Source organism: Acomys minous (assembly GCF_964271855.1).
Source record: "Acomys minous genome assembly, chromosome: 14".
In the NCBI taxonomy this organism is placed as follows: Eukaryota; Metazoa; Chordata; class Mammalia; order Rodentia; family Muridae; genus Acomys; species Acomys minous.
This window is the reverse complement of record NC_140496.1, coordinates 85,236,166-85,258,447: the sequence shown is the minus strand read 5'-3', so window position 1 is coordinate 85,258,447 and position 22,282 is coordinate 85,236,166. Positions and strand designations below refer to the sequence as shown.

Sequence of the window (22,282 nt, the reverse complement as noted above, 5' to 3'; positions counted from 1 at the left end):
CTTCTGCCTAAGAGCACTGTGGGTGGCAAGTTAGCAACAGCTTCCTCATAACATCCGTGCTTATTTCTTTTCTCCAAATTATAGAGGAAAAAAAAACCCTGATTATTTTGGGGGTAGGGGTAGGGATGGGTAGTCTGTTTTAAGGGGCAAACTTACATTCTTTAAGCTGTAATTACACTTATAATTTTAAAAAAAATGGGTAGCTAATCTTTGCGTATGAACAGAAAATTTCTAGAAATGTAGTAACTCTCCAGGAGCGCTGGAAGAATGGTAGAGAAGCACTTTGTTGGCTTTGGTTTTCTGGATTATTTACCCACATTTTACTTTTCAAGAAATGATATTCTGGGTATGGCGGTGGCTGCTTTTACCCAGCATGCGGGAGGCAGAGGAAAGCAGACCTCTATGAACTCAAAACCAGCCAAGTCTGCAGAGAAGTTCCAGGGAAGGCAGCTCCATCCACATAGAGCACTATGCCTCATGTCACAGAACAGAAGGGAGCTCTAGAGACCCACCTGGGCACACACTGCCTGTGAGATAATTCACAGAAGAGGACTTTAAAAAAACAGCCAGTGACTTCAATTGGGCTTCAGAACAGGCTTGTAGGCTTCTAAGTGCAAACCTTCTATGGTCTGTAGGGGGCTTTGCTTCCTTTCCTTTTCCCCTTCCTTCCATCTTCTTCTTTCTTTTTGGGTTTTTTGAGACAGGGTTTCTCTGTGTAGCCTTGGCTGTCCTGCACTCGCTCTGCAGACCAGGCTGGCCTCGAAATCACAGCGATCTACCTGCCTCCATCTTTCTTTCTGGCTTTGTCTCTCAACAGGGTCTCTCTATGTAATCCTGGAACTCTGTGTTTACCAGCCTGGCCTCATTTTTCCCCCTTTTCTATGAGTAGGTGTTATATTTATAACTTTAAAAAATATTAATGAACTGATCGGGAAATGAGCAGCTAATACATACTTCATAAATCTCATTTTTCTACATAGCAGATGTCTTCAAAGTTATGCAAAGTGTTCACTGGTTCGATTGTTTCTCATAGCTTTTGCTTTCTCCGTCAGCTGGCAAACTTGTAAGCGGAATGGTTTTCCCTTCCTCCAGGTCAAAGCTAACATAGAAGCTCGGTCAGAAGCCAAAACCAGCGGCCTCCTGTGGGCCGGCTTAGCTCTGCTCTCTGCTCAGGGTGGGGCGCTGGCCTGGCTGACTTGGTGGGTGTATTCCTGGGATATCATGGAGCCAGTTACGTTCTTCCTTACGTTTGCAAATTCCATGGTCTTTTTTGCATACTTCATCATAACTCGGCAGGTGAGTGGTCATGACACCCCGTCCCCTCCCCAAAAGACCCTTTCACAGGGGTTGCTAAGACAACCGGAAATATCAGATTCTTACATTACGATTCATATCAGCAGCACAATTACAGTTATGAAGTAGCAATGTAAAAAGTAATTTTACAGTTGGGGGATCACTGCAACATGAGCTGTATTAAAAGGCTGCAGCATTTGGAAGGCTGAGAACCACTGGGCTGAAGAATTCCTCATCCAAGTTAAGCAGTGTCTTTTTTTTTTTTTAAGATTTATTTATTATTTTTACAGTATTCTGCCTACATACATGCGTGCAGGCCAGAAGAGGGCACTATATTTCATTACAGATGGTGGTGAGGCACCGTGTGGTTGCTGGGAATTGAACTCAAGACCTTTGGAAGAGCAGGCAGTGCTCTTAACCTCTGAGCCATCTCTCCAGCCCCTCAAGCGGTGTCTTGGTCAGGGTTACTATTGCTGGGATGAAACACCATGATCAAAAGCACCTTGGGGGAAAAAAGGGTTTTTTTTGGGGGGGGGCTTACATATCTAAGGCCCAGACCTCTGATGGAAGCCAAGGTGGAGACTCCCAGCTGGGCAGGAACCTGGAGGCAGAGGCTGGCGTGGAGGCCACGGAGGCGTGCTGCTTACTGGCTTGCTTAGTCTGCTTTCTTGCCACTAACTAGCCCAGGGGTGGCACTGCCTACAATGGAGCCTCTGTCAAGTTGACATAAAACTAGGCGGCACAAGCAGCTAGCATTTTCCTGAGGTTTCTGAAGTTGGTTGTCTTTCCACAAAGTTGGATGGAGGCTTTATAGCATCAAAAAACTTTAATTCCTGCAGATGAATTAGTATAAGCACACGAACTCCTCCACTGACGTAAACGCTGCGTCCCCGTTCTGTGTGTCCCCATTAATCCTTGACATTGAACTTATACTGCAAAAGTTAGTTTTACCCACTAACTAGCTTTGTCTCAAGGTTGCGTTGGCAAATCTTTCCACTTTTCTCTTTAGTGTGTACATTTTCTCATCCCAGTTTGCCTGCTTGTAAGAGGGGCGGCTGCTCTCAGCTCCCACGCATGCCCTACTTCCGTGGGCGCTCTGCCCTGACGGCCACTGTAGACGCTCACGTCCCTTCATCTCCCCGCTTTGCCTTGGTGTTGCTAAGTGAGTATCTTCACCCAAACTGCAGTGTCCCCTCTCTCCTGTAGAACTTCACGTACTCCTCGCTGTGGAGCAGGCACTTTCTCCAGTTCTTCCACAAGAAGTCACAGCAGCAGTGTTTTGACGTGGAGCAATACAACAAGTTAAAAGAGGACCTGGCTGAGGTATCTTAACTGCAAGCACATCTCCAAGTGGGGTTTGTTTGAGAGACAGGGAATTTTTTGTTGTTGTTGTTGTTTTGTTTTCTTTATCAAAAGTTTGGGATAGATTTTTTTTAAAAATATGAACTGGGGCAGGGCGGGAATGCTAAAAGGGATTATTTGGTAGTTTCTTTTCAGAGTACCAGGAAGAGGTTAAATGAAACTATAAACTCATCTCTTAAAGAAGAATTCACAGTTGGGTGCAATGGTAGATGCCTGCAACCCCAGCATTAGGAAGGCAGAGACAGGCAGATCTCTGTGAGTTTGAGGCCAGCCTGGTCTACAAAGAGAGTCCAGGACAGCCAGGGCTACACAGAGAAACCCTGTCTCAGAAAAGGGAAGGAAAAAAAGGATTCATAATGGCGAATACCTTTGGTGCATCCCAACACCTGGGAGGCGGGCAGATGTTTGTGAGCTCAAGGCCAAGTTGGTCTACATGTCCAGTTTCAGGATAGCCAGAAATATACGAGACTCTGTCTCAAAAGAAACAAACAACTAAACAAACAAAAACATAGCACAAAAGATTCAAACAAGACATTTACCCCAGTAATTTAAATGCTTTCTTGTCCTAAGGTGATGTTAAATTTGTACAACTCCCCTTAAATCGCTATGATGATTTTTCTTATTTTTCTCTGACCTCAAGCTTTCCTTTCCCCCCCCCCTCATGACAGGCTTCAGAATCCCTGGAGAAGGTGCGCCACTCCCTCCATTTGCGAACGCAGCGGGAGGAACGCAGCGGGAATAATTAACGTTACATTTTTTTAAACACCAGTAGGCTACGTGCCGATTTTCTAACTTACCAACTGGACATTTTTAAGGTCGGGTTCATTTCCGTTTGACGGCTTCAGATACTGTTTGGTTAATAAATCTGTGTGAAATGGAAATGGTCTTTGATGTTCTCCCTCGAGGTGGTTTGTGGCTCTGTGTGGACGGCAGTTTCAAATGGCCTGTGTGCCTTGGCAAAGCTGCCACAACGCCAGCCCCTCCCCAGCTGGCTCCTCATGGGAGCGAAATGGTCAGCGATAAAAAGGTTAGCGCGTTGACATTCATTCACTTTGGGTCTCAGGCTTTTAGACTCACCTTGTTGTTAACTTGAACTTTTGTTTTATTTTATGAGACAGGGCTTCACACTGTGGCTCAAGCTGCCTTGTATGATAAGCAATCCTCCTGGCTCAGTTTCTTGGGTGCTGTGTAATTACAAGCCACAGTGCCCAGGCTTTGGGTTTTGTTTTGTTTTTTAATGCAGCAGTTGTATTCCCGTAACAGTAACATTTCCTCTAAGGTATAAATGTCCACTAGCTATACTGGCACCTGTTCTACTCCAAAAGAAGCAAGGCATCCAAGGTATTGCTTTTATACCAGCAACGTGTTCCTGTTCTCAAAGTCCCGGTATAACCAGCAAGTTATTAACAGAAAATTATTTTCAAAATGTGTCTGATTAATAAGAATTGAACCTAAAGGTAAAAACTAATCATACTGTTAATGAAACAGTCTGCTGAGAATGTCAGACTTTCAAGTTTAAGTTATTGTAGAATTACTTTTTGGTACATGTTTTGCCTATAGTGACCAGGAGTCGCACTGCATGTTGGACTATGTGGCTGGGTGTCACTACATGTGTACCTATAGTGGTTATATGTTCCTAGTATGGCTAGGTGTTACTAGGCATGTGCCTTTATAGTGGCTGCATGTTGTTGCATACTATGTTTCATCCTCAGAGTGCCATTAAACAGTTTTTTAAGGTTTACTTTTTCCAAAATGGGTATTAAATCCATACACAAAATACCTGGATTATAGGTAAACTATAAACAAATACACAACCAAGTAAAATAGGCCCACTATAAATTATATGAATTAGAAAAATTTAATAACATGAATTTTAGATATTTTATTGAGTGAAAACAATCTCATTCTTGAGCTTCAAAAATCTTTAAAAACATTATACAATAAACTTGTATAAATAGTATCATAAAATGTAAGGCACACTAGCTGGCATTTTGAGTAATCTTGTGGTTTACTAAAAATGTAATAAATGCTAGGAGACATTTATGCATAGTAATTTCCTGAGGATTTCTTTTAGCCCTTTCACCACATCAGACATGACTGAAAAATAACAAGTACAAAACATCATTTTTCTTAAACTTCGAAACATTTAACATTGATAGGCCAAAGGCTTCATCCAACTCACCACTGTATAAAAGGGAAATGTGTGTGAAATAAAATACATGTACACAAGATGGATGACCCTACTTAGTAGACTTGGGACCGAAATGCAGCTTTTTGGTCAGCATTGAGGCAAAGCAGGGAACCTGTTTCTTGCCAATTGCCCCTGGGTCTTTGCAGAAGTCCACGCGGCGCTGAGAGACCTTCCGGTTCACCAGCGTGAGCAGCTCCGTGAACTCGAGGGAGCTACCGTACCTGGCCAGCATCTCACACAAATCCTGGATGTACCAGGAGCCGTTCACAGTTTCTCGGTGAGAGTAATATCCTAAAACAAGATGGGGGGGGGGGTGCTTCAAGGTCACTGGAGGACACTTTTATGGTTGATTCAGTTACAAAAACGAAAGCTCTCGAAAGTCCTTGGGGAAGAATAAGATGTGCTGTTCAAGTGTGGTTACGGCCTTTTCTATCGCTTATTCTCAGGATTAGGAAAATAAACTGATTGTAATGGTTCTACATACAAAGGATTAATGAACTTTCCTCCACTTTCTAAAAAAGAAAACTAGCACTGAATAATACTCGATGGTTTTTGGAGGCCAGAGATCAAACAAAACTATTCAGTTCAAAAGCCAAGAACTTAGCAAAATGTTTTCAACAGGGCGTCCCACAAATAGACCAGAATGGCCCTGTTACTCTACCACCCAGTGACAGCAAGCTGGTGCTGTTGTTGTTATATGATTATAGTATGTATATACACATATAAGTGCATACATACATATACACAGGAATGACGTCATTCTGTAAGGTATATTTACATTTCACTTATCAATCAGAAAGGATTCCTTCAATGTGACTAGGTCTGCACCTTTTTAATACAGCACCGTGACTTAACTGGGAAAGACCACTCCCAGACTTTAGCCAAAAGGACAGGCCACAACAGGCTTCTGTGCGCTGTCTGCCCACTCACCTTCTGCCACGGAGTAACACATGAGGAAGTCCGCCCCCGCAGGCAGTGTGTACACGGAGGCAGCGTCCACCTGTGTGACGTTGTCCAGCTTGTCTGTCTGATGGTCCACCACGTCCAGCGGGACCACGGGCACATCATGCTGGTTGCCCCGGCAGGCCTATGAGAGAGGAAAAGAAAGGCACTCTCTCTGCCTGCTGCGAGACTGTGTCATTCAGCAAACTTCCCGTTAGTCACAGGGACAACGCAAGGCTAGCAGCTGCTCTCCCAGCAACATCTCCTCCTAGACACTGTCTACAAAACCTGGTCCCCACCCATCCCCCAAATAAACACCAAAATATGCCAAGTGGCATATCCTCCTTTTTAAAAACCATCATCCTTACCGAATGTTTTTTATTCATTCAGTCAGGTACTAGTTTCCAAATGATGTTCTGACTGTCTCGTTGTGGTCACAAATTGTGACAATCTGTGTCAAAATAGCATTGGCCAGCTTAAGAGGTCATCTATCTATTCACGTGCCCTTGCCTTCTGTTCCCACTGTAAATGATTCAATGTTTAAAAATCATGTGTCTACGTGTACGTCTGTGGGTATGGGTGTGTCTTGTGCACATGTGAGTGCAGGTGCCCCGGGGTACGGACAGGAACGCAGACCTCTGCAAGAGCAGCAGTATGTGCCATCAGTCTCTGAGCCAGCCCTCCAGCCCTGGATGCCCCCCCCCCTCTCTCTCTCTCTCTCTCTCTCTCTCCAGTTTTTGTTCCCAATTAAAAGTGAATTCTAAATTTCTATCTATTAATCCTGATTCAGAAGCTCACATTAAATGTTTTTATTTTCTGATCCGAGGGCCCCATGTTTGCTAGGCAGCTGCTCTGCCATTGAGGTAAACTCTACTCTTCAGTGCTACAGGCTAAAATGTGCTCCACCTCAAATTCACGAGTTGAAGTCTCTAACACCAAATTCCTCACGCCCCCAAACCTGGTTTTTTTTTTTTCTTTCTTTCTAAGACTATTTGGCAGCTTGGGGAAGTGTAAAGGGATGAGGCTGGCGAGGCCTCTTCCTCCATCACTTCCACTGGCTAGCACGCACTCCATCTCTAACGGACCCAAGCCCAGGGTAGCCATATCCTGAGCTGTCAACGTCTTCAGTTCCAGCTGTGCCCTCTTGCCACACCAAGCCCAGCCACACAGCTGTGTTCCAGCAATTATCTGTCTCATCAAATGTTAATCAAAACACTTTTTTGGGGGGTGGGGCTGATTTTTTTTGAGATAGAATTTCTCTGTGTAGCGCTGGCTGGCCTAGAAGGCACTCTGTAGACCAGGCTGGCTGGCCCTGAAACTCACGAGCGTGGGGATCAAAGGTGTGTGCCATCCACTGTCCAGCTCAAAACACTCTTATAATAAAGAAATCTCCATTCTACGTGACCAGGATCCACAAAGAACCTTTCCAACTGTTGGAGGAACTTATTTTAGAGATTGACTTTTTAACCTTTATAATCAACATCCTGAATTTTATATCTGAAATAACAGAAAGGGCAGTCTTACCTGGATAATAAATATCTTGGGTTTTCCAACCAGGCTCTGACACTTGTCTCCTTTGAACAAGCCAGTCAATGTCTGAATTTCAATTTTGGCATCATATGCATAAATGTGGTTGCCTTCCCCGTGGCTCAGGAAGACACACAGGAAGCAATCGGCATCTACGTGGCTTGAGGTCGACACTAGGCATGCAGTCGTGAAAATAAGAGCTGGTTAGCCACATGCAGAACCTCCAGCGACAGGCACTACAACAAAAATACACTTGCAAAATGGCAGGAGAGGGGCCTGCCTCAGTAAAGACAAGCTTCCTACAATAGCACACATCTTTATGCCCTTTTCTTCTTTTTTAATATTGGATCTCGTTCTGGAGCCAGGCTGACCATAAACTGTGTCTTTGCCCTAAACTCTTTTCTTTTTTTAAATTTTGGTTGTTTGAGATAGGGACTGACACTGTAGCCCATGAAGGCTGGCCTGAAATATTTAGGAATCTTCCACCTTCAGCCTCCTGGTAGTGAGATTACAGTTATGACGTACCATAGCTGGTTAAACAAAACAACAACAACAACAAAAAAATTATTAAAACTTGAAGCAATTTCGTTAAAGAGATTAGTTTTTCTTAAGTACAGAAAAGTGGAGAAAAATATGGGGAGGCTCCCTTAAGATCCAAGCTACTTAAAGATACAGCAACAAAAATCATTCCAGACCAACATCCCCAAGGACCATGGGTACAGAAATCCCCAGTAAAATGCTTGCAAGCAGAATTTAACGACACATTAAAAGAAACCACACACCGTGATCAAGTTAGTTTAATTGCAGGATTATAATGGTGGTTCATCATATGCAAATTAATGACTATAATACAGCATATAAATAGGCTCAAAGGCAGAAGTGCGTTATCATCTTGAGAGATGCAGAAACGTGACAAGAACAGCATCCTCTCCTGATGGGAGCCCCGAGGAAAGAAGGAACACAGTACTACCACCCAGGCTGTACACGACAGACCTGCAGCCACTCTGTACTAACAGAGAAAAAGCAAAGCATTTCCTGGAAGGACAAACGAATGCACGCTCCCTCGCTTTTACTCAATGTGGTGCGTTAAGTGCAGTACAGCAAGAGGAAGAAATTAAAGAGATACAAAGGGGAAAGACACAAGCAAATGGCTCCTGTTTGTGGATGGCAAGATCCCATATTTAAAAGATGGTTGGAGAGGCGGCTCAGCAGCTAAGACCACACAGGCTTCAGTTCCCAGCACCCATGTGGCAGCTCACAACCATCTGTTACTTTAGACTTTTAATGTTCTCTTTTGGCCTCTGAAGGCACCAGACACCTGACTTACATGCAGGCAAAACACTCATGCACATAAGATTTTAAAAATCAAGTAAAAAGCACCAAGCACTCCACCAGGAGATCTAGATCTGACAAACATTTTGAGAAAAAAACAGCAGGGATACAAAGACCAGAAGCTTCCTTGGATGCTATTACACACTGAGAAAGAAGGAAAGAGGGTGTGGGGGTGTGGGGAGGGAGGAAGGGAGAACAGAAAAGAACAGAACAGAACAGAACGCTGCTCACCATAGCATTCCAAAAGAAACAGCCACTAGGGAGGTGCAAGACCTCCTTGGTGAAACATGCAAAGGCCTCCACGCCCAGGGACTGGCGACACTAGACAACGGCTACAATACACAAGAGCTATCCGTGGGGTCTCAGGATAACTTTTCACAGAATTAGAAAAGATCCACATGGAATGCTGAAGCACGAAGGGACCCCTGATGGCCACACTGACCTCAGAGAACCGGTGTGACGCCAGACAAGAGGCATCGGCCAACGGGACCGAGGACCCAGGAATGAACCCGCACGGCTCCAGACGCCTAATTTTTGACAAAGGTATCAAAATATACAGGAGAGAAAAGAGGAAGGCAATCTCTTGAACAAACTGCTGGGAAAACTGGACACCCACATGGAGAAGTGACTTCAAGACCTGAAACTACTCTAAACACTTCAAGATAGAGGAATCAGCAGAGTGCTGAGATGGGTCACAGGTAAAGGTGCTCATGGCCAAGCCTGGAGAAATCCCAGAATCCACTCGGTAGATGAACACTCCCTCCCGAAGCTGTGCCCTGAAATCCACATGGGTGCTGCTGTGCCATGCATACATGCTTGCACATGTGCACACAAAACAATACATGTATGATACAGGCATAGGCAAAGACTTTCTGAAAATGACTCCAATAGCTCAGGAAATACTTCCAAGAATTAACAAATGGGATCACTTGAAATTAAGTGAACGTCACAGCAAAAGACACAATGCTCAGAGTAAGGACGCAGCCTGCAGAACAGGAGGAAACCTTTTTCTGGCTACACATCTGAAGGGATTAGGTTAGTGTCTAGACTATATAAAGAATGATGAAAAAAAAAAACTCTACTAGAAAACCAAATAATCCAATCAGAAATTGATTAATGAAACAAAGGGATGTTTCTGAAAATATGAAGGACCAAGCCAGGTGGTGGCTCACACCTTTAATCCCAGCATTTGGGAGGCAGAGGCAGGTGGATCTCAGAGTTCAAGGCCAGCCTTGCCTACATAGGGAGTTCCAGGACAGCCAGGGTTATGCATGGAAATCCTGTCTTAAAAAAAAAAAAGGCAGAACAAAACAAAATATGAAGTACCAATTGCCAGTAGCTAGATGAGAGAATGCTCATCAACCTCAGCCATCAGAGAAACTCAAATCAGAAATGCCTTGATATCCTTTCACCTCAGCCAGAATAGCTCTCATGCAAAACATCATCATCATCATCAACAACAACAACAACAGTGCTGAGTGCTGGTGTGGTGGGAAGCTGGCAGTTGAGGTGGGGAAGCGGGCTGGGCAGGAAGGAGCTGGCCAGAGTGTAAGCAAGTGTGGGCACCACAGAAATTGACATGGATCTTCCTTAGAAAACCAAACACAGCACCCAACTGTAGCACTCCTGGGGACATTATCCAAGGGGATCTAGGACACCACATGACTCCAATAGCTCAGGAAACACTTCCAAGAATTAACAAATGGGATCACTTGAAATTAAATGAACTTCACAACAAAAGACACAATGACCAGAGTGAAGATGCAGCCTGCAGACCAGGAGGAAATCTTTTTCTGGCTACACATCTGAAGGGATTAGGTTAGTGTCTAGACTATATAAAGAATGATGAAAAAAAAAAAAACTCTACTAGAAAACCAAATAATCCAATCAGAAATTGATGAATGAAACAAAGGATGTTTCTCAAAATATGAAGGACCACGCCAGGTGGTGGCTCACACCTTTAATCCCAGCACTTGGGAGGCAGAGGCAGGTGGATCTCTGAAAATTCAAGGCCAGCCTTGCCTACATAGGGAGTTCCAGGACCACATGAGTTGCCAGCTCATCCAGCGCTGCTCAGAATAGCAGCCCACGGAATCCGCTTAGCCGTCCTTCAACTCAGAGCAAGTAGAGAAAATGCGGGACAGCCACACAATGGAGTTTTCTTCAGCCATAGAGAAGAACAAAACAGGGCATCTGCAGGAAAAGGCATGGAACTGGAGGCCACGCCCCTAAGCAGAACAGGGCAGACCCACAAGGAGAAGACTCCGCCTCTCGAATGATCCCTGAAGGTGCAATCTTCAGCTTCCTTCCCACCGTTCTCTCACCTGTCATACTCACGTGACATGAAAATAGAAGGCAGGGCATTTGGGGAGAGGCGGGGTTGGGGGGAGCTGCTTGGAGGGGTGACGAGGGAACACAGTCAAAAACGCATGTTCCAAAAATGGAACACGAACGTCACCAGGAACCTTGCTTTATGCAGTGACTATATGGTAATTTACAAGTTCTTTTAAAAGACCCAGGTGACTTTGGCAATACAGTAAAAGGTTCTTTCAATGAGCAGACTTCCCTACCGCAGACTGAACCGATCTAGAAAACAGCCACTCACCAGCTGCCCCTGTGGCTGCCCCCCACCCCCAACCACGCCCAACTCTCAGAGCTTCCTGAAGAGCTAAGACCAGGCGTCCTCCAAAGCTTCTGAGCAAAGCAAGAAACTTAGTAAGCAGCCAGTTTCAGTTATAATTATTTAACTAGAAGAAAGCCTGGAGAAAGTGCTAAAGGATTATGCAAATAGCAATGACAGCCCACCGGGAACTGGTTTGAAAGCCCACAGCAGGCAGTTAAGGACCGACTCTAAGCTGCACTGTAACTAGATCACCCCGCTGCGTAGTGAGGAGTTTAGGGGCCGGGCGTGGTGGCGCACGCCTTTAATCCCAGCACTCGGGAGGCAGAGGCAGGCGGATCGCTGTGAGTTCAAGGCCAGCCTGGTCTACAAAGTGAGTCCAGGACTGGACAGTCAAGGCTACACAGAGAGACCTTGTCTCGAAGAACCAAAAAAAAAAAAAAAAAGACACAAGTTTATCAGCATCATGAGACAACGAACTAGGTAAGAGCGAGTAAGCAAGCCCACTCCAAAGGGCCAGCTCGGAAGAACTTGCAGTTCAGATGTGCACATCAACAGGTCGTTTCCTTCAACTCTGGAGTGATAAGGATCACAACAACAAGCATATGTAACGGGAGCCAATACAGACTTTGCTGGATGAGTGTAAATACAGAGGCAAGGCCCACATGCATAACCCACTGGAAATTAGGAACTTTTTTCCCTTTCCTTTCCTTTTCTTTTCCTTCGCTTTCCCGCTCCCTCTCCCCTCCCTCTCTCCCTCCCCCTCTCTCTGCCTGGTGTTACTACTTGCCCCTGGCCTCAGAGACAGCACACAGTATCCATCCCATCAGAGACCTTTAGCAGAAGACAACCTACCCTCGTGAATTTGCAGCAGTAGCTCCTCTGCTTTGAGATCGTTGAAGCATCTCACTTCAAAGCCTAGTTCTGAAAACCTGGTGACACAGTACACTCAGAATTAGCTTGTGAGCAGTCCCACCCCGTCCCACTGCCCTTAGTTTCTGAGGACTTCCATGCGTGTTTTTATGACATATAAAAAACAATGGTAATTCTCCTTGATCCCCTGCCCTACAAAAGGGCTTAACAGGGACAATGGAAATTCAATGACAACTATTACCATCTACTGCGCATCTGTCAGTGACAATCAAGAGACCAGGGTGAGGAAGACAGCTCAGGCAAGCTCTCGGGGAGGTTCAGTTTATTTATTTATTTTTTTTGGATGGTGGGGGAGGGGTGGGTGGGACTCGTGACTGCTAAGCACACGCCGCCGGGTCCAAGTGAGGCTCTTAATCTGCCATCAGCACTAAATTATAATTAGTTATCGCCTAAATGTATATCATCACGACAGAGAAAACTACCTTCGAGTCAGGTTGTCCCTATCCGCGCTGGTGCCCCGCCTGTCTGGGAGTGTCAAGTGCCAGAAGAACCTCTCGTGATTGAAGATGAGGGCGATCCCTCGCCTCTTATGGTCCATCTTGTACTGTTCTGCTGGGTCAAACACCTCCCTGCTAAAAAAGCAAAAACAAACAAAAAAACAAACAAGCAAGCAAAAACTCACATTAAATCATGTTAAATAATAACCCCGAGGCTCACGTGCAGAAGGGAGTCTGCTGCTTCTCTAAGGCTGGGCACTGGGAGACCATGCCATCCGAGGCCTACTGCCACGATACTTCCTTGGTCGCTAAGGTCCAGTGATGGTGCAGCAGGGCAGCAGCCAGGCCCGGAGCCCGGAGTACTAAACCCACACTTTACCCAATTTTGTATCATTTGAACGTCACTCCAGTTCCCCTGACAACAACCAGGTGGTTCCTGGTTCCTAAGGCTTCGACCCTTTAATACAGTCCCTCATGCTGTGGTGACCCTCAACCATAACGTGACATCTGTTGCTACTTCGAAACTATAATTTTGCTAATGTTATGGGTCGTAGGTGACCCCTGGGAAAGAGTCAATTGACTGCCAAAGGGGTCGTGTGACCCACAGGTTGAGAACCCCTGCTCAGCTCCCCAAATGCTAACAAATTCTGAACCTAACAATTGCATTGTTCTCATGTGACCAAGAAGGGAAAGGGGTGTGTTCTCACCTTTTGTAGAAGCCATCTGTTTCTGTCATGTTTTACTTCCACCTATGAGGGAAACAAAGTTATTTGTTAATTTAATTTTTTTTTTCTTGAGACAAGATTTCATTATGTAGCCCTCGATGACCTGGAACCCTGTGTAAACCTGGCTGGCCTTGAACCCACAGAGCTTACCTGCCTTTGCCTCCTGAGAGCTAGGATTAAAGGTGTGGGCCACTACGTCTTGCTCGTTTCTTTTATTTTTAACTAAAATACAGCAGACGTCCCCCGCCCCTCAGACCGCCCCACCCCCCATCCCTAAGACTCCTGGAAATGAAGGGAAACTATCTGATCAGTAGATCAGCGACAGCAGCACAGTGCTGCTCTTGCCTTCAAAATCACAAAAATCCTAAGCAGACGTGGAAAAAACATTATCCAAACATATCTGCCTTGAGTGAAACAATTCTGTGGTTACAGAGTTTGAGGGAAATTCAGCTGCTTTGTGGTGCACAAGAAATCCTTTTGCGAAGGGAGTAGGGGCTGAGTCATACAGGAGAACTGAATCCAGTCTTTGGTAGACAATGTTACCGGCACACTAACACGCTTAACTGGAGGAGGGCAGGGCCTGCAAAGGCTCAAATTTTAGTCTTTGGAATGGCCTCTCTCCACTGACAGCACTGGTAAGGAACCCCAGTGCTCACCACATACCATGCCCCACAATATTCCAAACAACCCTTCCTAGCATCCTTTCTACTCTGGCAAGTGCTAGCTGACAGAACTTTCTGTGCTGCTGCAATGGCGCAAGGTATGCAATGCCCTGTGTTGGGCGCTAGCCCCCGTGGCTACTGAGCACCTGAGATGTAGCAAGTACAACAGAGAAGCTCTATCTTTTCAATGAGGCGGGGGTCTCACTTTGTTGTTCAGGAAGTCCTCACACTCACGGCTCAATGCGCTGTTTCGCCTGGCTCAGCATCCAGAGTAGCACAGGCAAGAAGCACGGGTCACTTGGCCCAGTTTCTGTACACAAAGTAGAGCAATAAGCCTGTTTTCTGCTGGTTCATTAACAGATGAAAGGGAGGAGATCGTTATGAACAAAGAGGAGCGCCAACGGGACACATCTGTTGGCAGAGGTCTTTGAGGCAGCATGGATTATTTACCCTCTGTCCTTAAACAGTGTCCCTCCCTGGCATCTGACTGTTCCAACCTCATGCCACTAAAACAAAAAACGCTACTACCCTGGCAGTGAGGGGGGTGGGGAAGTGGCCCAGGATCCCTTTAGCTTATTCCTCTTGGAGTTTGCTCAGACAGTTCCATTTATCAATGAGGAGTCCAGTAGGGCATTTCCTTGCCCAGGTGCTAATCAGGTTTCCTCAGCGTTAGAGTGTAGACTCCTGGGTCTGGGTTGTAACTGAGCCTTACAGAGGCAGAGTCCGGGAAGGGACTGGCATTCTGTCTTTCTTTGTAAGGAGGTAAATTTTTCTAAGAAGTTGAAGTGTCTGCAGAAGTTCCTTTACCTCAGCCTCCACTCTCCCGAGGTTCCCTTCAGGTAGCTGAGCTAGCCAGTGCTAGCACAGGAACCAGGTGATTGCCGGTGGAAGGCAGCTGGTCTTGGAGAAGGCGGCTGGTCACCTCCTTCAGCTTTGCCTCTACCCAATGCACTGCCTAAAGCAGCTCAAAGTCTTTCCGAGAGCTGTGTGGCAAAATGCCAGTCACAGCCTGACACGTCCCCGTCCCCGAGGGTGGACGCCCTGGAGACCAGCTCTGCTCTTCCCACAAAAGGAGAAGCTCACATAGTTCCCTCACGCACTCAGGGCAGACAGACTTAGCTTTAAGCTGTTGCTCAGGACGAGCTATTCGTTTAGATAAGACATTCAGTTTCAAGGCTGCCAGATTCACAACCTCAGTAAGAATGTGTTTAAGCTTAACCTGGAGTCTGCTAGTAAAGTTTTTAAACATATATTTATTTTGGGTATGCATGGAGGCTGGCAGGCACAGGCTGCAGCCCTGTGGAGGTCAGGTGAGAGCTTGCAGGAGTAGGCTTCCTCCTTCTATAATATGTTCCTGGGTCCTCAGGCTTAATGGCAAGTGTCTTCACCTGCTAAGCCATCTTGCCAGCCTCAAACAGGTTTTGTTGTTGTTGTTTTGTTTTTGAGACAGGGTTTCTCTGTGTAACCTTAGTTGTCCTGGATTCCCTTTGTAGACCAGGCTGGCCTCAAGCTCACAGAGACCCACAGACCGCCAGGCCAGAAGAGGGCATCTGATCACATAATAGATGGTTATGAACCACCCTGTGGTTGTTGGGCATTGAACTTGGGACCTCGGAAAGAACAGTCAATGCTCTTAACTGCTGAGCCATCTCTCCAGCTGGGCTCAGACAGTTTTAATTCAGACTTAAGCACAGGCATTAGCGGGGAGAGGAGGGATGCTTAGGAAAATTACAATAGACGTCCAAGTTATCAGCCTTAGTTGGGGTTTCTGGTGTTTCAATGAAACACCATGACCTAAAGGCAAATTGGGGAAGAAAGGGTTTGTTTGGCTTACGCTTTCATATCACTGTTCATCACCGAAGGAAGTCAAGACTGGAACTCAAACAGATCAGGAACTTGCAGGCAGGAGCTGATGCAGAGGCCATGGAGGGGTGCTGCTTACTGCCTTGCTCCCCATGGCTTGCTCAGCCTGCTGTCTTATAGACCCCAAGACCACTAGCCCAGTGATGGCTCTACCCACAATGGCCTAGGGCCCTCTCACATCAATCACTAATTAAGAAAATGTCCTACAGGCTTGCCTACAGCTTGATCTTATAGAGGCATTTTCTTAATTGAGGTTCCTTCCTCTCAGATGACTTTGTGTCAAGTTGACATAAAACTCCCAGCGCCAACATGGGTCTTGACTTAGTTAGTGAGGGTTTTATAGCAGTGTATCCCAGGCTGGCCTCCAATTTTCATTCCTTCTGACTCAGCCTTCTGAGTTACAGCAAAGCATCACAGGACCAGCAACCCCTCCCCCTCCCCCCAGATGTATCCCGATACGGCTGGCCTGTACCCCGTGATTCTCCTACCTCAGCCTCTTGAGTAGCACGGAATAAGACACTCTATATGAGATTCAGAAAGCTGTAGTCACCTCTGAAGCTGTCATCACAAATGTGGAGACCACTAACCCTATTCGTGCCCTCTTCTCACTTCTCTTTTCCTGTTCCACCGCAACGTGGGAAGCATTGCCTGCTACTTCCTTCATTTGTGCAAAATCACTCACTCCTTTTTCTCTTTATGGCAATTTCCAGATAAAGCTATCAGCCACTGTTCGTTGATAGCTTGACCCTATAGATACTTTATCATACAGCTTCCAAAGCTCAAGGACACACAGACCATGGGCCAGGCCTGCCTAAGGGCAGCTCTGAGAAATTGGAACTGAAAGCCAGGCGCTGGTGGACTGCAAAGTCGGTACAACCTGTCACTAGGGACATTCTACCGGCGGCCACTTTCCAAACTAGCCATCACGAGAATCGACCCATTATCCCTGTCAGCCATCTGTTTAATAACCTGTAAGAAGTTAACTCACCTTTTCCTGAACCCACAAATGTAAAGGGCATGGGGAGAGGACATAATGTAACCCCAACCCTGAGAGAAAAGGAATCAAAGAAAAGGGGGAGGAAACTAGTGCAAACTCTTCCCTCCCCTCGGCCCCTCCAACCTCCCCCCTCCCCCCGTTACTCACCCTACACCACTCATTCCTAAACTGGAGATGGCCACTAGACCCTGTGTCCAACAGATCCACCGCCCCTTGTAAGATCACGGTGACTTACACAGTTTGACTCTGGAGTAAGGACAGAGTTCTGAAAAAAAGGCCATCTCTGACCGACCATAAAGACCAATCAGGCTTGAATTTTCTAACTTTAACCAGTGCCGGTTTTGTTCGGCGTCAGGAAGCCTGTTCCGCCGCGAGCACTAGCAGTTTATCATCCTGTGGAGAAGTTATTTGGGGCGAACCCGTGGCCAGACAGCAACAGGTTTGTTTGCTGCTGGGAGCTCTGGGGCGGACATCTCCGCCCAGGTCCTGGGGTCTTAAGCCGGACTCCCACCGGCCTGTGCCCTGGACCGCCACTTCTCTCCACTTTTCAGGCAGAAGCGATCAACAAAACAGGATTCAACTTGCAGAGCTAAGTTCTCTACCACATAGCGCAAGCGCCGCCCTTTTAAGTTTAAACAGCCGGCGGCTGCGGAACCGGAGGACAAAGGCGCTCTGCTGGGTTAGCAGGGGCAAACAACACAGCTACGTCCGCCGCCGAGCAAGCCCACAACTTCGGCCAGTCACGCCAGTCCTGGGGGCAGAGGGTAAGGCCAGCCGCCTAGCGCTGCCCGACGCCTGCACGGGTGCTCGCACTTACCTGCGGGCGAACTCCGGGTGTCCTAGCCCAGCGGCCTCTGCTTGCCAGACCCTGCTTCCTGCTAGACCCGCCCCGCCTCGTGCCCCGCCCCAGGATCCGCCTCCGTCTCCCCCAGCTGCTCTTGCAACAGCCACTGGGCCCGCCGTCACCCCGGCAACGCCAGGACGCCACTGCACCTTCCTCCAGCACCGCGGAACTCACACTTTTGCGGGCAAGGGTGTGGAGACAGGCAAGGGACACTAATGCCCGCCACTGCCATGCTCAGGGGGCGGTGGTGGAGGGGAGCAATTGGAGCAACTTCACGCCTGTGCAGGCTGGTGAACTCAGCGTTGCTGCCTTTGCCACTTCATCTAAAGCTCCCGTTTAGTATAGAGAGGTTGTTTTTGTTTCTGTTTTGTTTTTGTGTTTGTTTTTTTTACAGCCAGTTACTTTAGAGGGCGCTTGTAATAAATTATTTTTAATGCTTTTTGTTTGGACGGAGGGGAGGGGGCTTAGGACAAACAAACAAAATAAAACTGAAGGCAACTCCTGGGCCCCCTTCCCAGTCTCCTTTCCTCCCTGTGGTGGAGGTCATGATGACCTTGATCCTCCTGCCTCCACACTCAGTGCCATGATAACTGTCTCGTCTTCCACGCCCAGGATTCTTGCATGCTAGCCAAGCACTCTACCAATTCCTAATGTTTAAGTTTGGCTTTCAAAAGTAGAGGTGATTTGGTGGTGTATGCAGAAATTCTAAAGGTCTGTCTTAAGGGTCTGTCTGTAGGTGACGGTGACCATGGCTTTTCCTGTGTCCTTGTTCACTGAATGTTGTGCCTGCCACCTATCATTTCAAAAGTACAGATGATTAAAAAAATTATGTTAAGGTGTTACCAGCTGGTTGAGGGGTCTTTTACTATACGATTTAATCATGTATATGTGTGTAGGAAGTGTGTATGCGGTGTGTGTGTGTGTGTGGTGTGCGCGTGGGTGTATGTGAGGGTAGATTCACACATGCATCCAGTCTCAGAGGGTTGGGCTTAGTTCAGTTGTCTTAATAATCTCTGGCACTGAGACATGGCACCAAGCTCTTCCTCCAGTGGTGGTTGTCACAGAGTTAACCTTGTACTCAGAACTAACTACTCAGGGGGAAATGGGGGTAAGTTGGACTGCTAGCTTCTCTTGTTCGGTGAAAGCAGGTATGGCCTATTTTTATTTATTTATTTCAGTCTCCTCAGTCCCCAGCCCAGCTGCCAATACCTAGCACAGAGCGAGGTTCAGGGTTTCAACATTTTGTATTCTCTCTCTCTTTCTCATTTTGTTTTGTTTTGTTTTTCGAGACAAGGTTTCTCTGTGTAGCCTTGGCTGTTCTGGACTCACTTTGTAGACCAGGCTGGCCTCGAACTCACAGAGATCTGCCTGCCTCTGACTCTCTAGTGCTGGGATCACAGACATGCGCCACTGCGCTGGTTAACATTTGTACTCATAACTGACTGGTTTGAATGATTTGTCCAACTCCCGGGACTGCCTGTGCTGTGGATATGGCCTCCACAACTGTCTGAGTTGTGACAGTGAACCTCTGTCTCTCTACATAATCCAAGACCCCCTGACTGGCTGACCTTCCACTTATTTGAAAGGAACAGATAAAAGGGATTGGTTTTCTTGCTAGGTACCTTATTATCTCAAAATATGGTATTACTTTTCCCCTTTGGACACAGCATCTTCCTATATACCTTGTGCTGGCCTTGCACTTGTGACTGTCCTGCCTCAGCCTCCCAAGTCCTAGGACTACAGAAAAGTACCTGCTGTACTATTGCCATGCTATTGTTTTACTTAGATCCACATGTCGGTGCACATGTGCACAGGCGTCCACAGAATCCAGAAGAGGGTGTGGGATCCTAGAGCAGAAGTTACAGGTGGCTGTGAGCTGCCTGACCAAGCCCTCTGAAAGAGCAGCAAGCACATTTAACTTCTGAGGCATCTCTCCAGCATCTGTTACTTTTATAGTCTAGGTAATAAAAGGGACTTGGTTATTTTGGGGTGTTTTATTTTAATTGTTTGCTTGTTTTGAGACAGGGTCTCCCTTTGTAGCTTAATGGGGCCTCAAACCCCAATCCTGCCTCAGTGTCCAGGGTGCTAGAGGTTTAAGGTGCATAGCACATCTAGCTGCAATTAGTATTTTGAACTAAGAATTCATCTGGCATTTAGTACATTTTGTTTCGGTCAGCGGTCTATTCCTATAACAAATGCCTGAGATAAATCAACCTGAAAGAGGAAAAATACTTGCAAAATAAAGCTCAGTTTTAGGGGCTTTGGTCCATGTGCTGATTTGAATAGGAATGCCTCCTCCCCCACAGACTCAGTGTTTGGATGCTTGACCTATAGGGACTGGCACTATGAGGAGGTGTGGCCTTTTTGGAGTAGGTGTGGTTGGAAGAAGTGCATCACTGTGGGGTGGGCTTTGAAGTCGCCCATGCTCAAGTTACAGCCAGTGTGCTGCACAGTCTCCTTCTGCTTCCTGAGGGTCAAGCTTTGGAACTGTCTGCTCTGCTAGCACCATGTCTCCTTGCGCACGGCCATGCTTGCGGCCATGAGGAGAATGGACTACATCTCTGAAGCTGTAAGCCAGCCCTAAGTGAGTGTTTATTAGAGTTGCTGTGGTCATGGTGTCTCTTCACAGCCATAGAATCCCAACTAAAACAGTCCAGTCGGGTGGCCCATCACTCTGGGGGGCTGAGGCAAAGCCATACGACATGGCAGAGTCTATGACAGAGGAGGCTGCTCGCCTCATAGCCTCCAGAAAGTGGACAGGGTGGGGAGAGTGGCCCTAGTATCCTCTTCAAGCCCATGCCCCCTAATAATGTCCTGGACTGATGACTAAGCTTTCAACCCCTGGACGTTTGGGGACATTACAGATGCAAATATTATTAAAGATATAAAGTACTGAGAAGTAGCCACTTTCCTAATCACTGTGATAAAAGCACCCAAAAGAAGCAAGGGAATGAAGGATGGGTTTATGGTGGTCCTGGTTTGGGTGATACCCTGCATCCTTGCTGGAAGGCACTGAAGCAGAGGCAATTCCGGTCTGTGGCCGCGTGAGCTGAAGGCATCTGGCTATACCTCTACTAGTCAGGAAGTAAGTGACTGAGCCAGAAGCAGGCCTGGGGTAAGGTGCTACAGGCTTGGCCTGCAGGGAGTGACTCCCTTCCTCCAGTTATAGTGCTCAAACAAACACCACCACAAGCCAACGACCAAGTGCTCAGGTACAGTGGCCTGTGCTTTCTATCCAAACTGCAACAGCTTATTTTAAGTTCGCAGATGCATCATTTTAGACATTTAAAGAAAGCACTTGCCACAGTCAGTGACTTGGACACACGATCCTGCTAGACAATCACTAGCTAGAACCTTAGCAAGCTCCCGCCCCTGTTGTTGGAAGGAAGGAAGAGGACAAAAAAAAAAAAAAAAAAAAAAAAAAAAAAAAAAAAAAAAAAAAAAAAAAAAGAAAAGAAAAGAAAAGAAAAGAAAAGAAAAGAAAAGAAAAAAGCAAAGCTATTTGGTAAGATAAGGCCAGGTACAATAGAGGCCAAAAGTTAGCTGGCATGATGGAGAGGGAAACCTGGGAGCCAAGGAAAAGAAGTAAAGTTGTCATCAAGGTTTTGGAAGACGTTACAGATATAATATAAATAATCCAATGACTCAATGGTTAAAAGCATGGGATGATCCTCTGCCAGAGGACCCTCCCCCCCCCCCAACTGGGGTTCAATTCCCACATGGCCACTCACACCACCCTCTTCTGGCCTCTGCAGGCAGCAGGCATGCACATGGTGCAGACAGCCATGGAAACAAAACTCCCATTCACATAAATAAGTAAGTAAAACTTAAGAAAGAAAAGAAAAGAAGATGTAATCCCAAATCATTAAGGACAGTATCACTATAGCTAGCATGCAAAAGTGAGAAGAGTGACTGTTACGTCTCAAACCTGTGATCAATGGCTAACTGAGGTGCCTACATAACAAGTCAAAGCAGACCTGGCTGCCAGGTTCTCCCAGCACCCCTCAGTCCCCACCTATTACAGAAAATGGCTGGCATACCTGTCCCTCACCCTCCAAAAACCTCTCCATCCTAGGGGCTGGGCTGCTCTTCCCCAGCTGCCCCTCCCTTCCCAACTCAGCCAGTCTAGTTGCCGGCCCTTTGACCTATTCTTTCCTCTCCTGGCTCTTTCCTCTCTCTCCCAGCTCTCCCCACAGGGCTCAGAGTCACGGTTACCCTGGACTCTCCCAGCTGTTCCTGCCTCTGGCTATGCACTCCCTTTTATCTACAATAAACCTCCTTCTCCACCATACTAGGAGCCGTGTTGTCCTTCCTTTTTCTTTTTTCATCCACTGATACTGTCTTACTATTTGTATCTATTACTTTTAATTTTTATTTAAAACACGTTTTAAATTCTATTTTATGGTTATGAGAGTCTGTGTACCTCCCACTTGGATGCCTTGTGCCTTCAGAAGTCAAAACAGTTGGATCCCCTGGAACTGGAGGTTATAGATGGTTGTGGATGATGAAAATTGAACTTGGGTTGATGCAAGATCAGTGAGTGCTCCTAACTGC

General features: G+C 46.5%; 2 protein-coding genes across 10 annotated transcripts in view; one reads left to right on the top strand and one right to left on the bottom strand.

Annotated features, from left to right (window-relative positions):
- The window catches only part of MCUB (mitochondrial calcium uniporter dominant negative subunit beta), a 57,053-nt gene extending 53,517 nt beyond the window's left edge, over positions 1–3,536 (top strand). The window contains exons 6-8 of one of the 2 annotated variants that reach the window (XM_084756850.1): positions 1,093–1,296; positions 2,481–2,616; positions 3,324–3,536. In XM_084756850.1, the coding sequence (XP_084612976.1) occupies positions 1,093–1,296; positions 2,481–2,576 (300 nt within the window). In that variant the 3' untranslated portion in view covers positions 2,577–2,616; positions 3,324–3,536. The remainder of the gene's footprint in view (positions 1–1,092; positions 1,297–2,480; positions 2,617–3,323) is intronic. The other variant, XM_084756849.1, reaches the window with a different exon arrangement.
- Positions 3,537–4,494: 958 nt separating this feature from the next.
- CASP6 (caspase 6) lies at positions 4,495–17,785 on the bottom strand. Of its 8 annotated transcripts, none has more exons than XM_084756856.1 (8): positions 17,702–17,759; positions 14,171–14,334; positions 13,345–13,386; positions 12,623–12,769; positions 12,123–12,199; positions 7,313–7,488; positions 5,777–5,933; positions 4,495–5,137 (listed from the first exon to the last, which is right to left on the bottom strand). In XM_084756856.1, exons 3-8 carry the CDS (start codon positions 13,371–13,373, stop codon positions 4,896–4,898), a joined length of 828 nt encoding a protein of 275 aa, XP_084612982.1. In that variant the 5' UTR covers positions 13,374–13,386; positions 14,171–14,334; positions 17,702–17,759; the 3' UTR covers positions 4,495–4,895. The 8 variants fall into 8 exon arrangements, with proteins under 8 accessions (XP_084612982.1, XP_084612983.1, XP_084612978.1 ...); XM_084756857.1 differs by having other exon boundaries at positions 14,230–14,334; XM_084756852.1 differs by having other exon boundaries at positions 12,623–12,772; positions 17,702–17,756.
- Between the last annotated feature and the right edge of the window lie 4,497 nt (positions 17,786–22,282).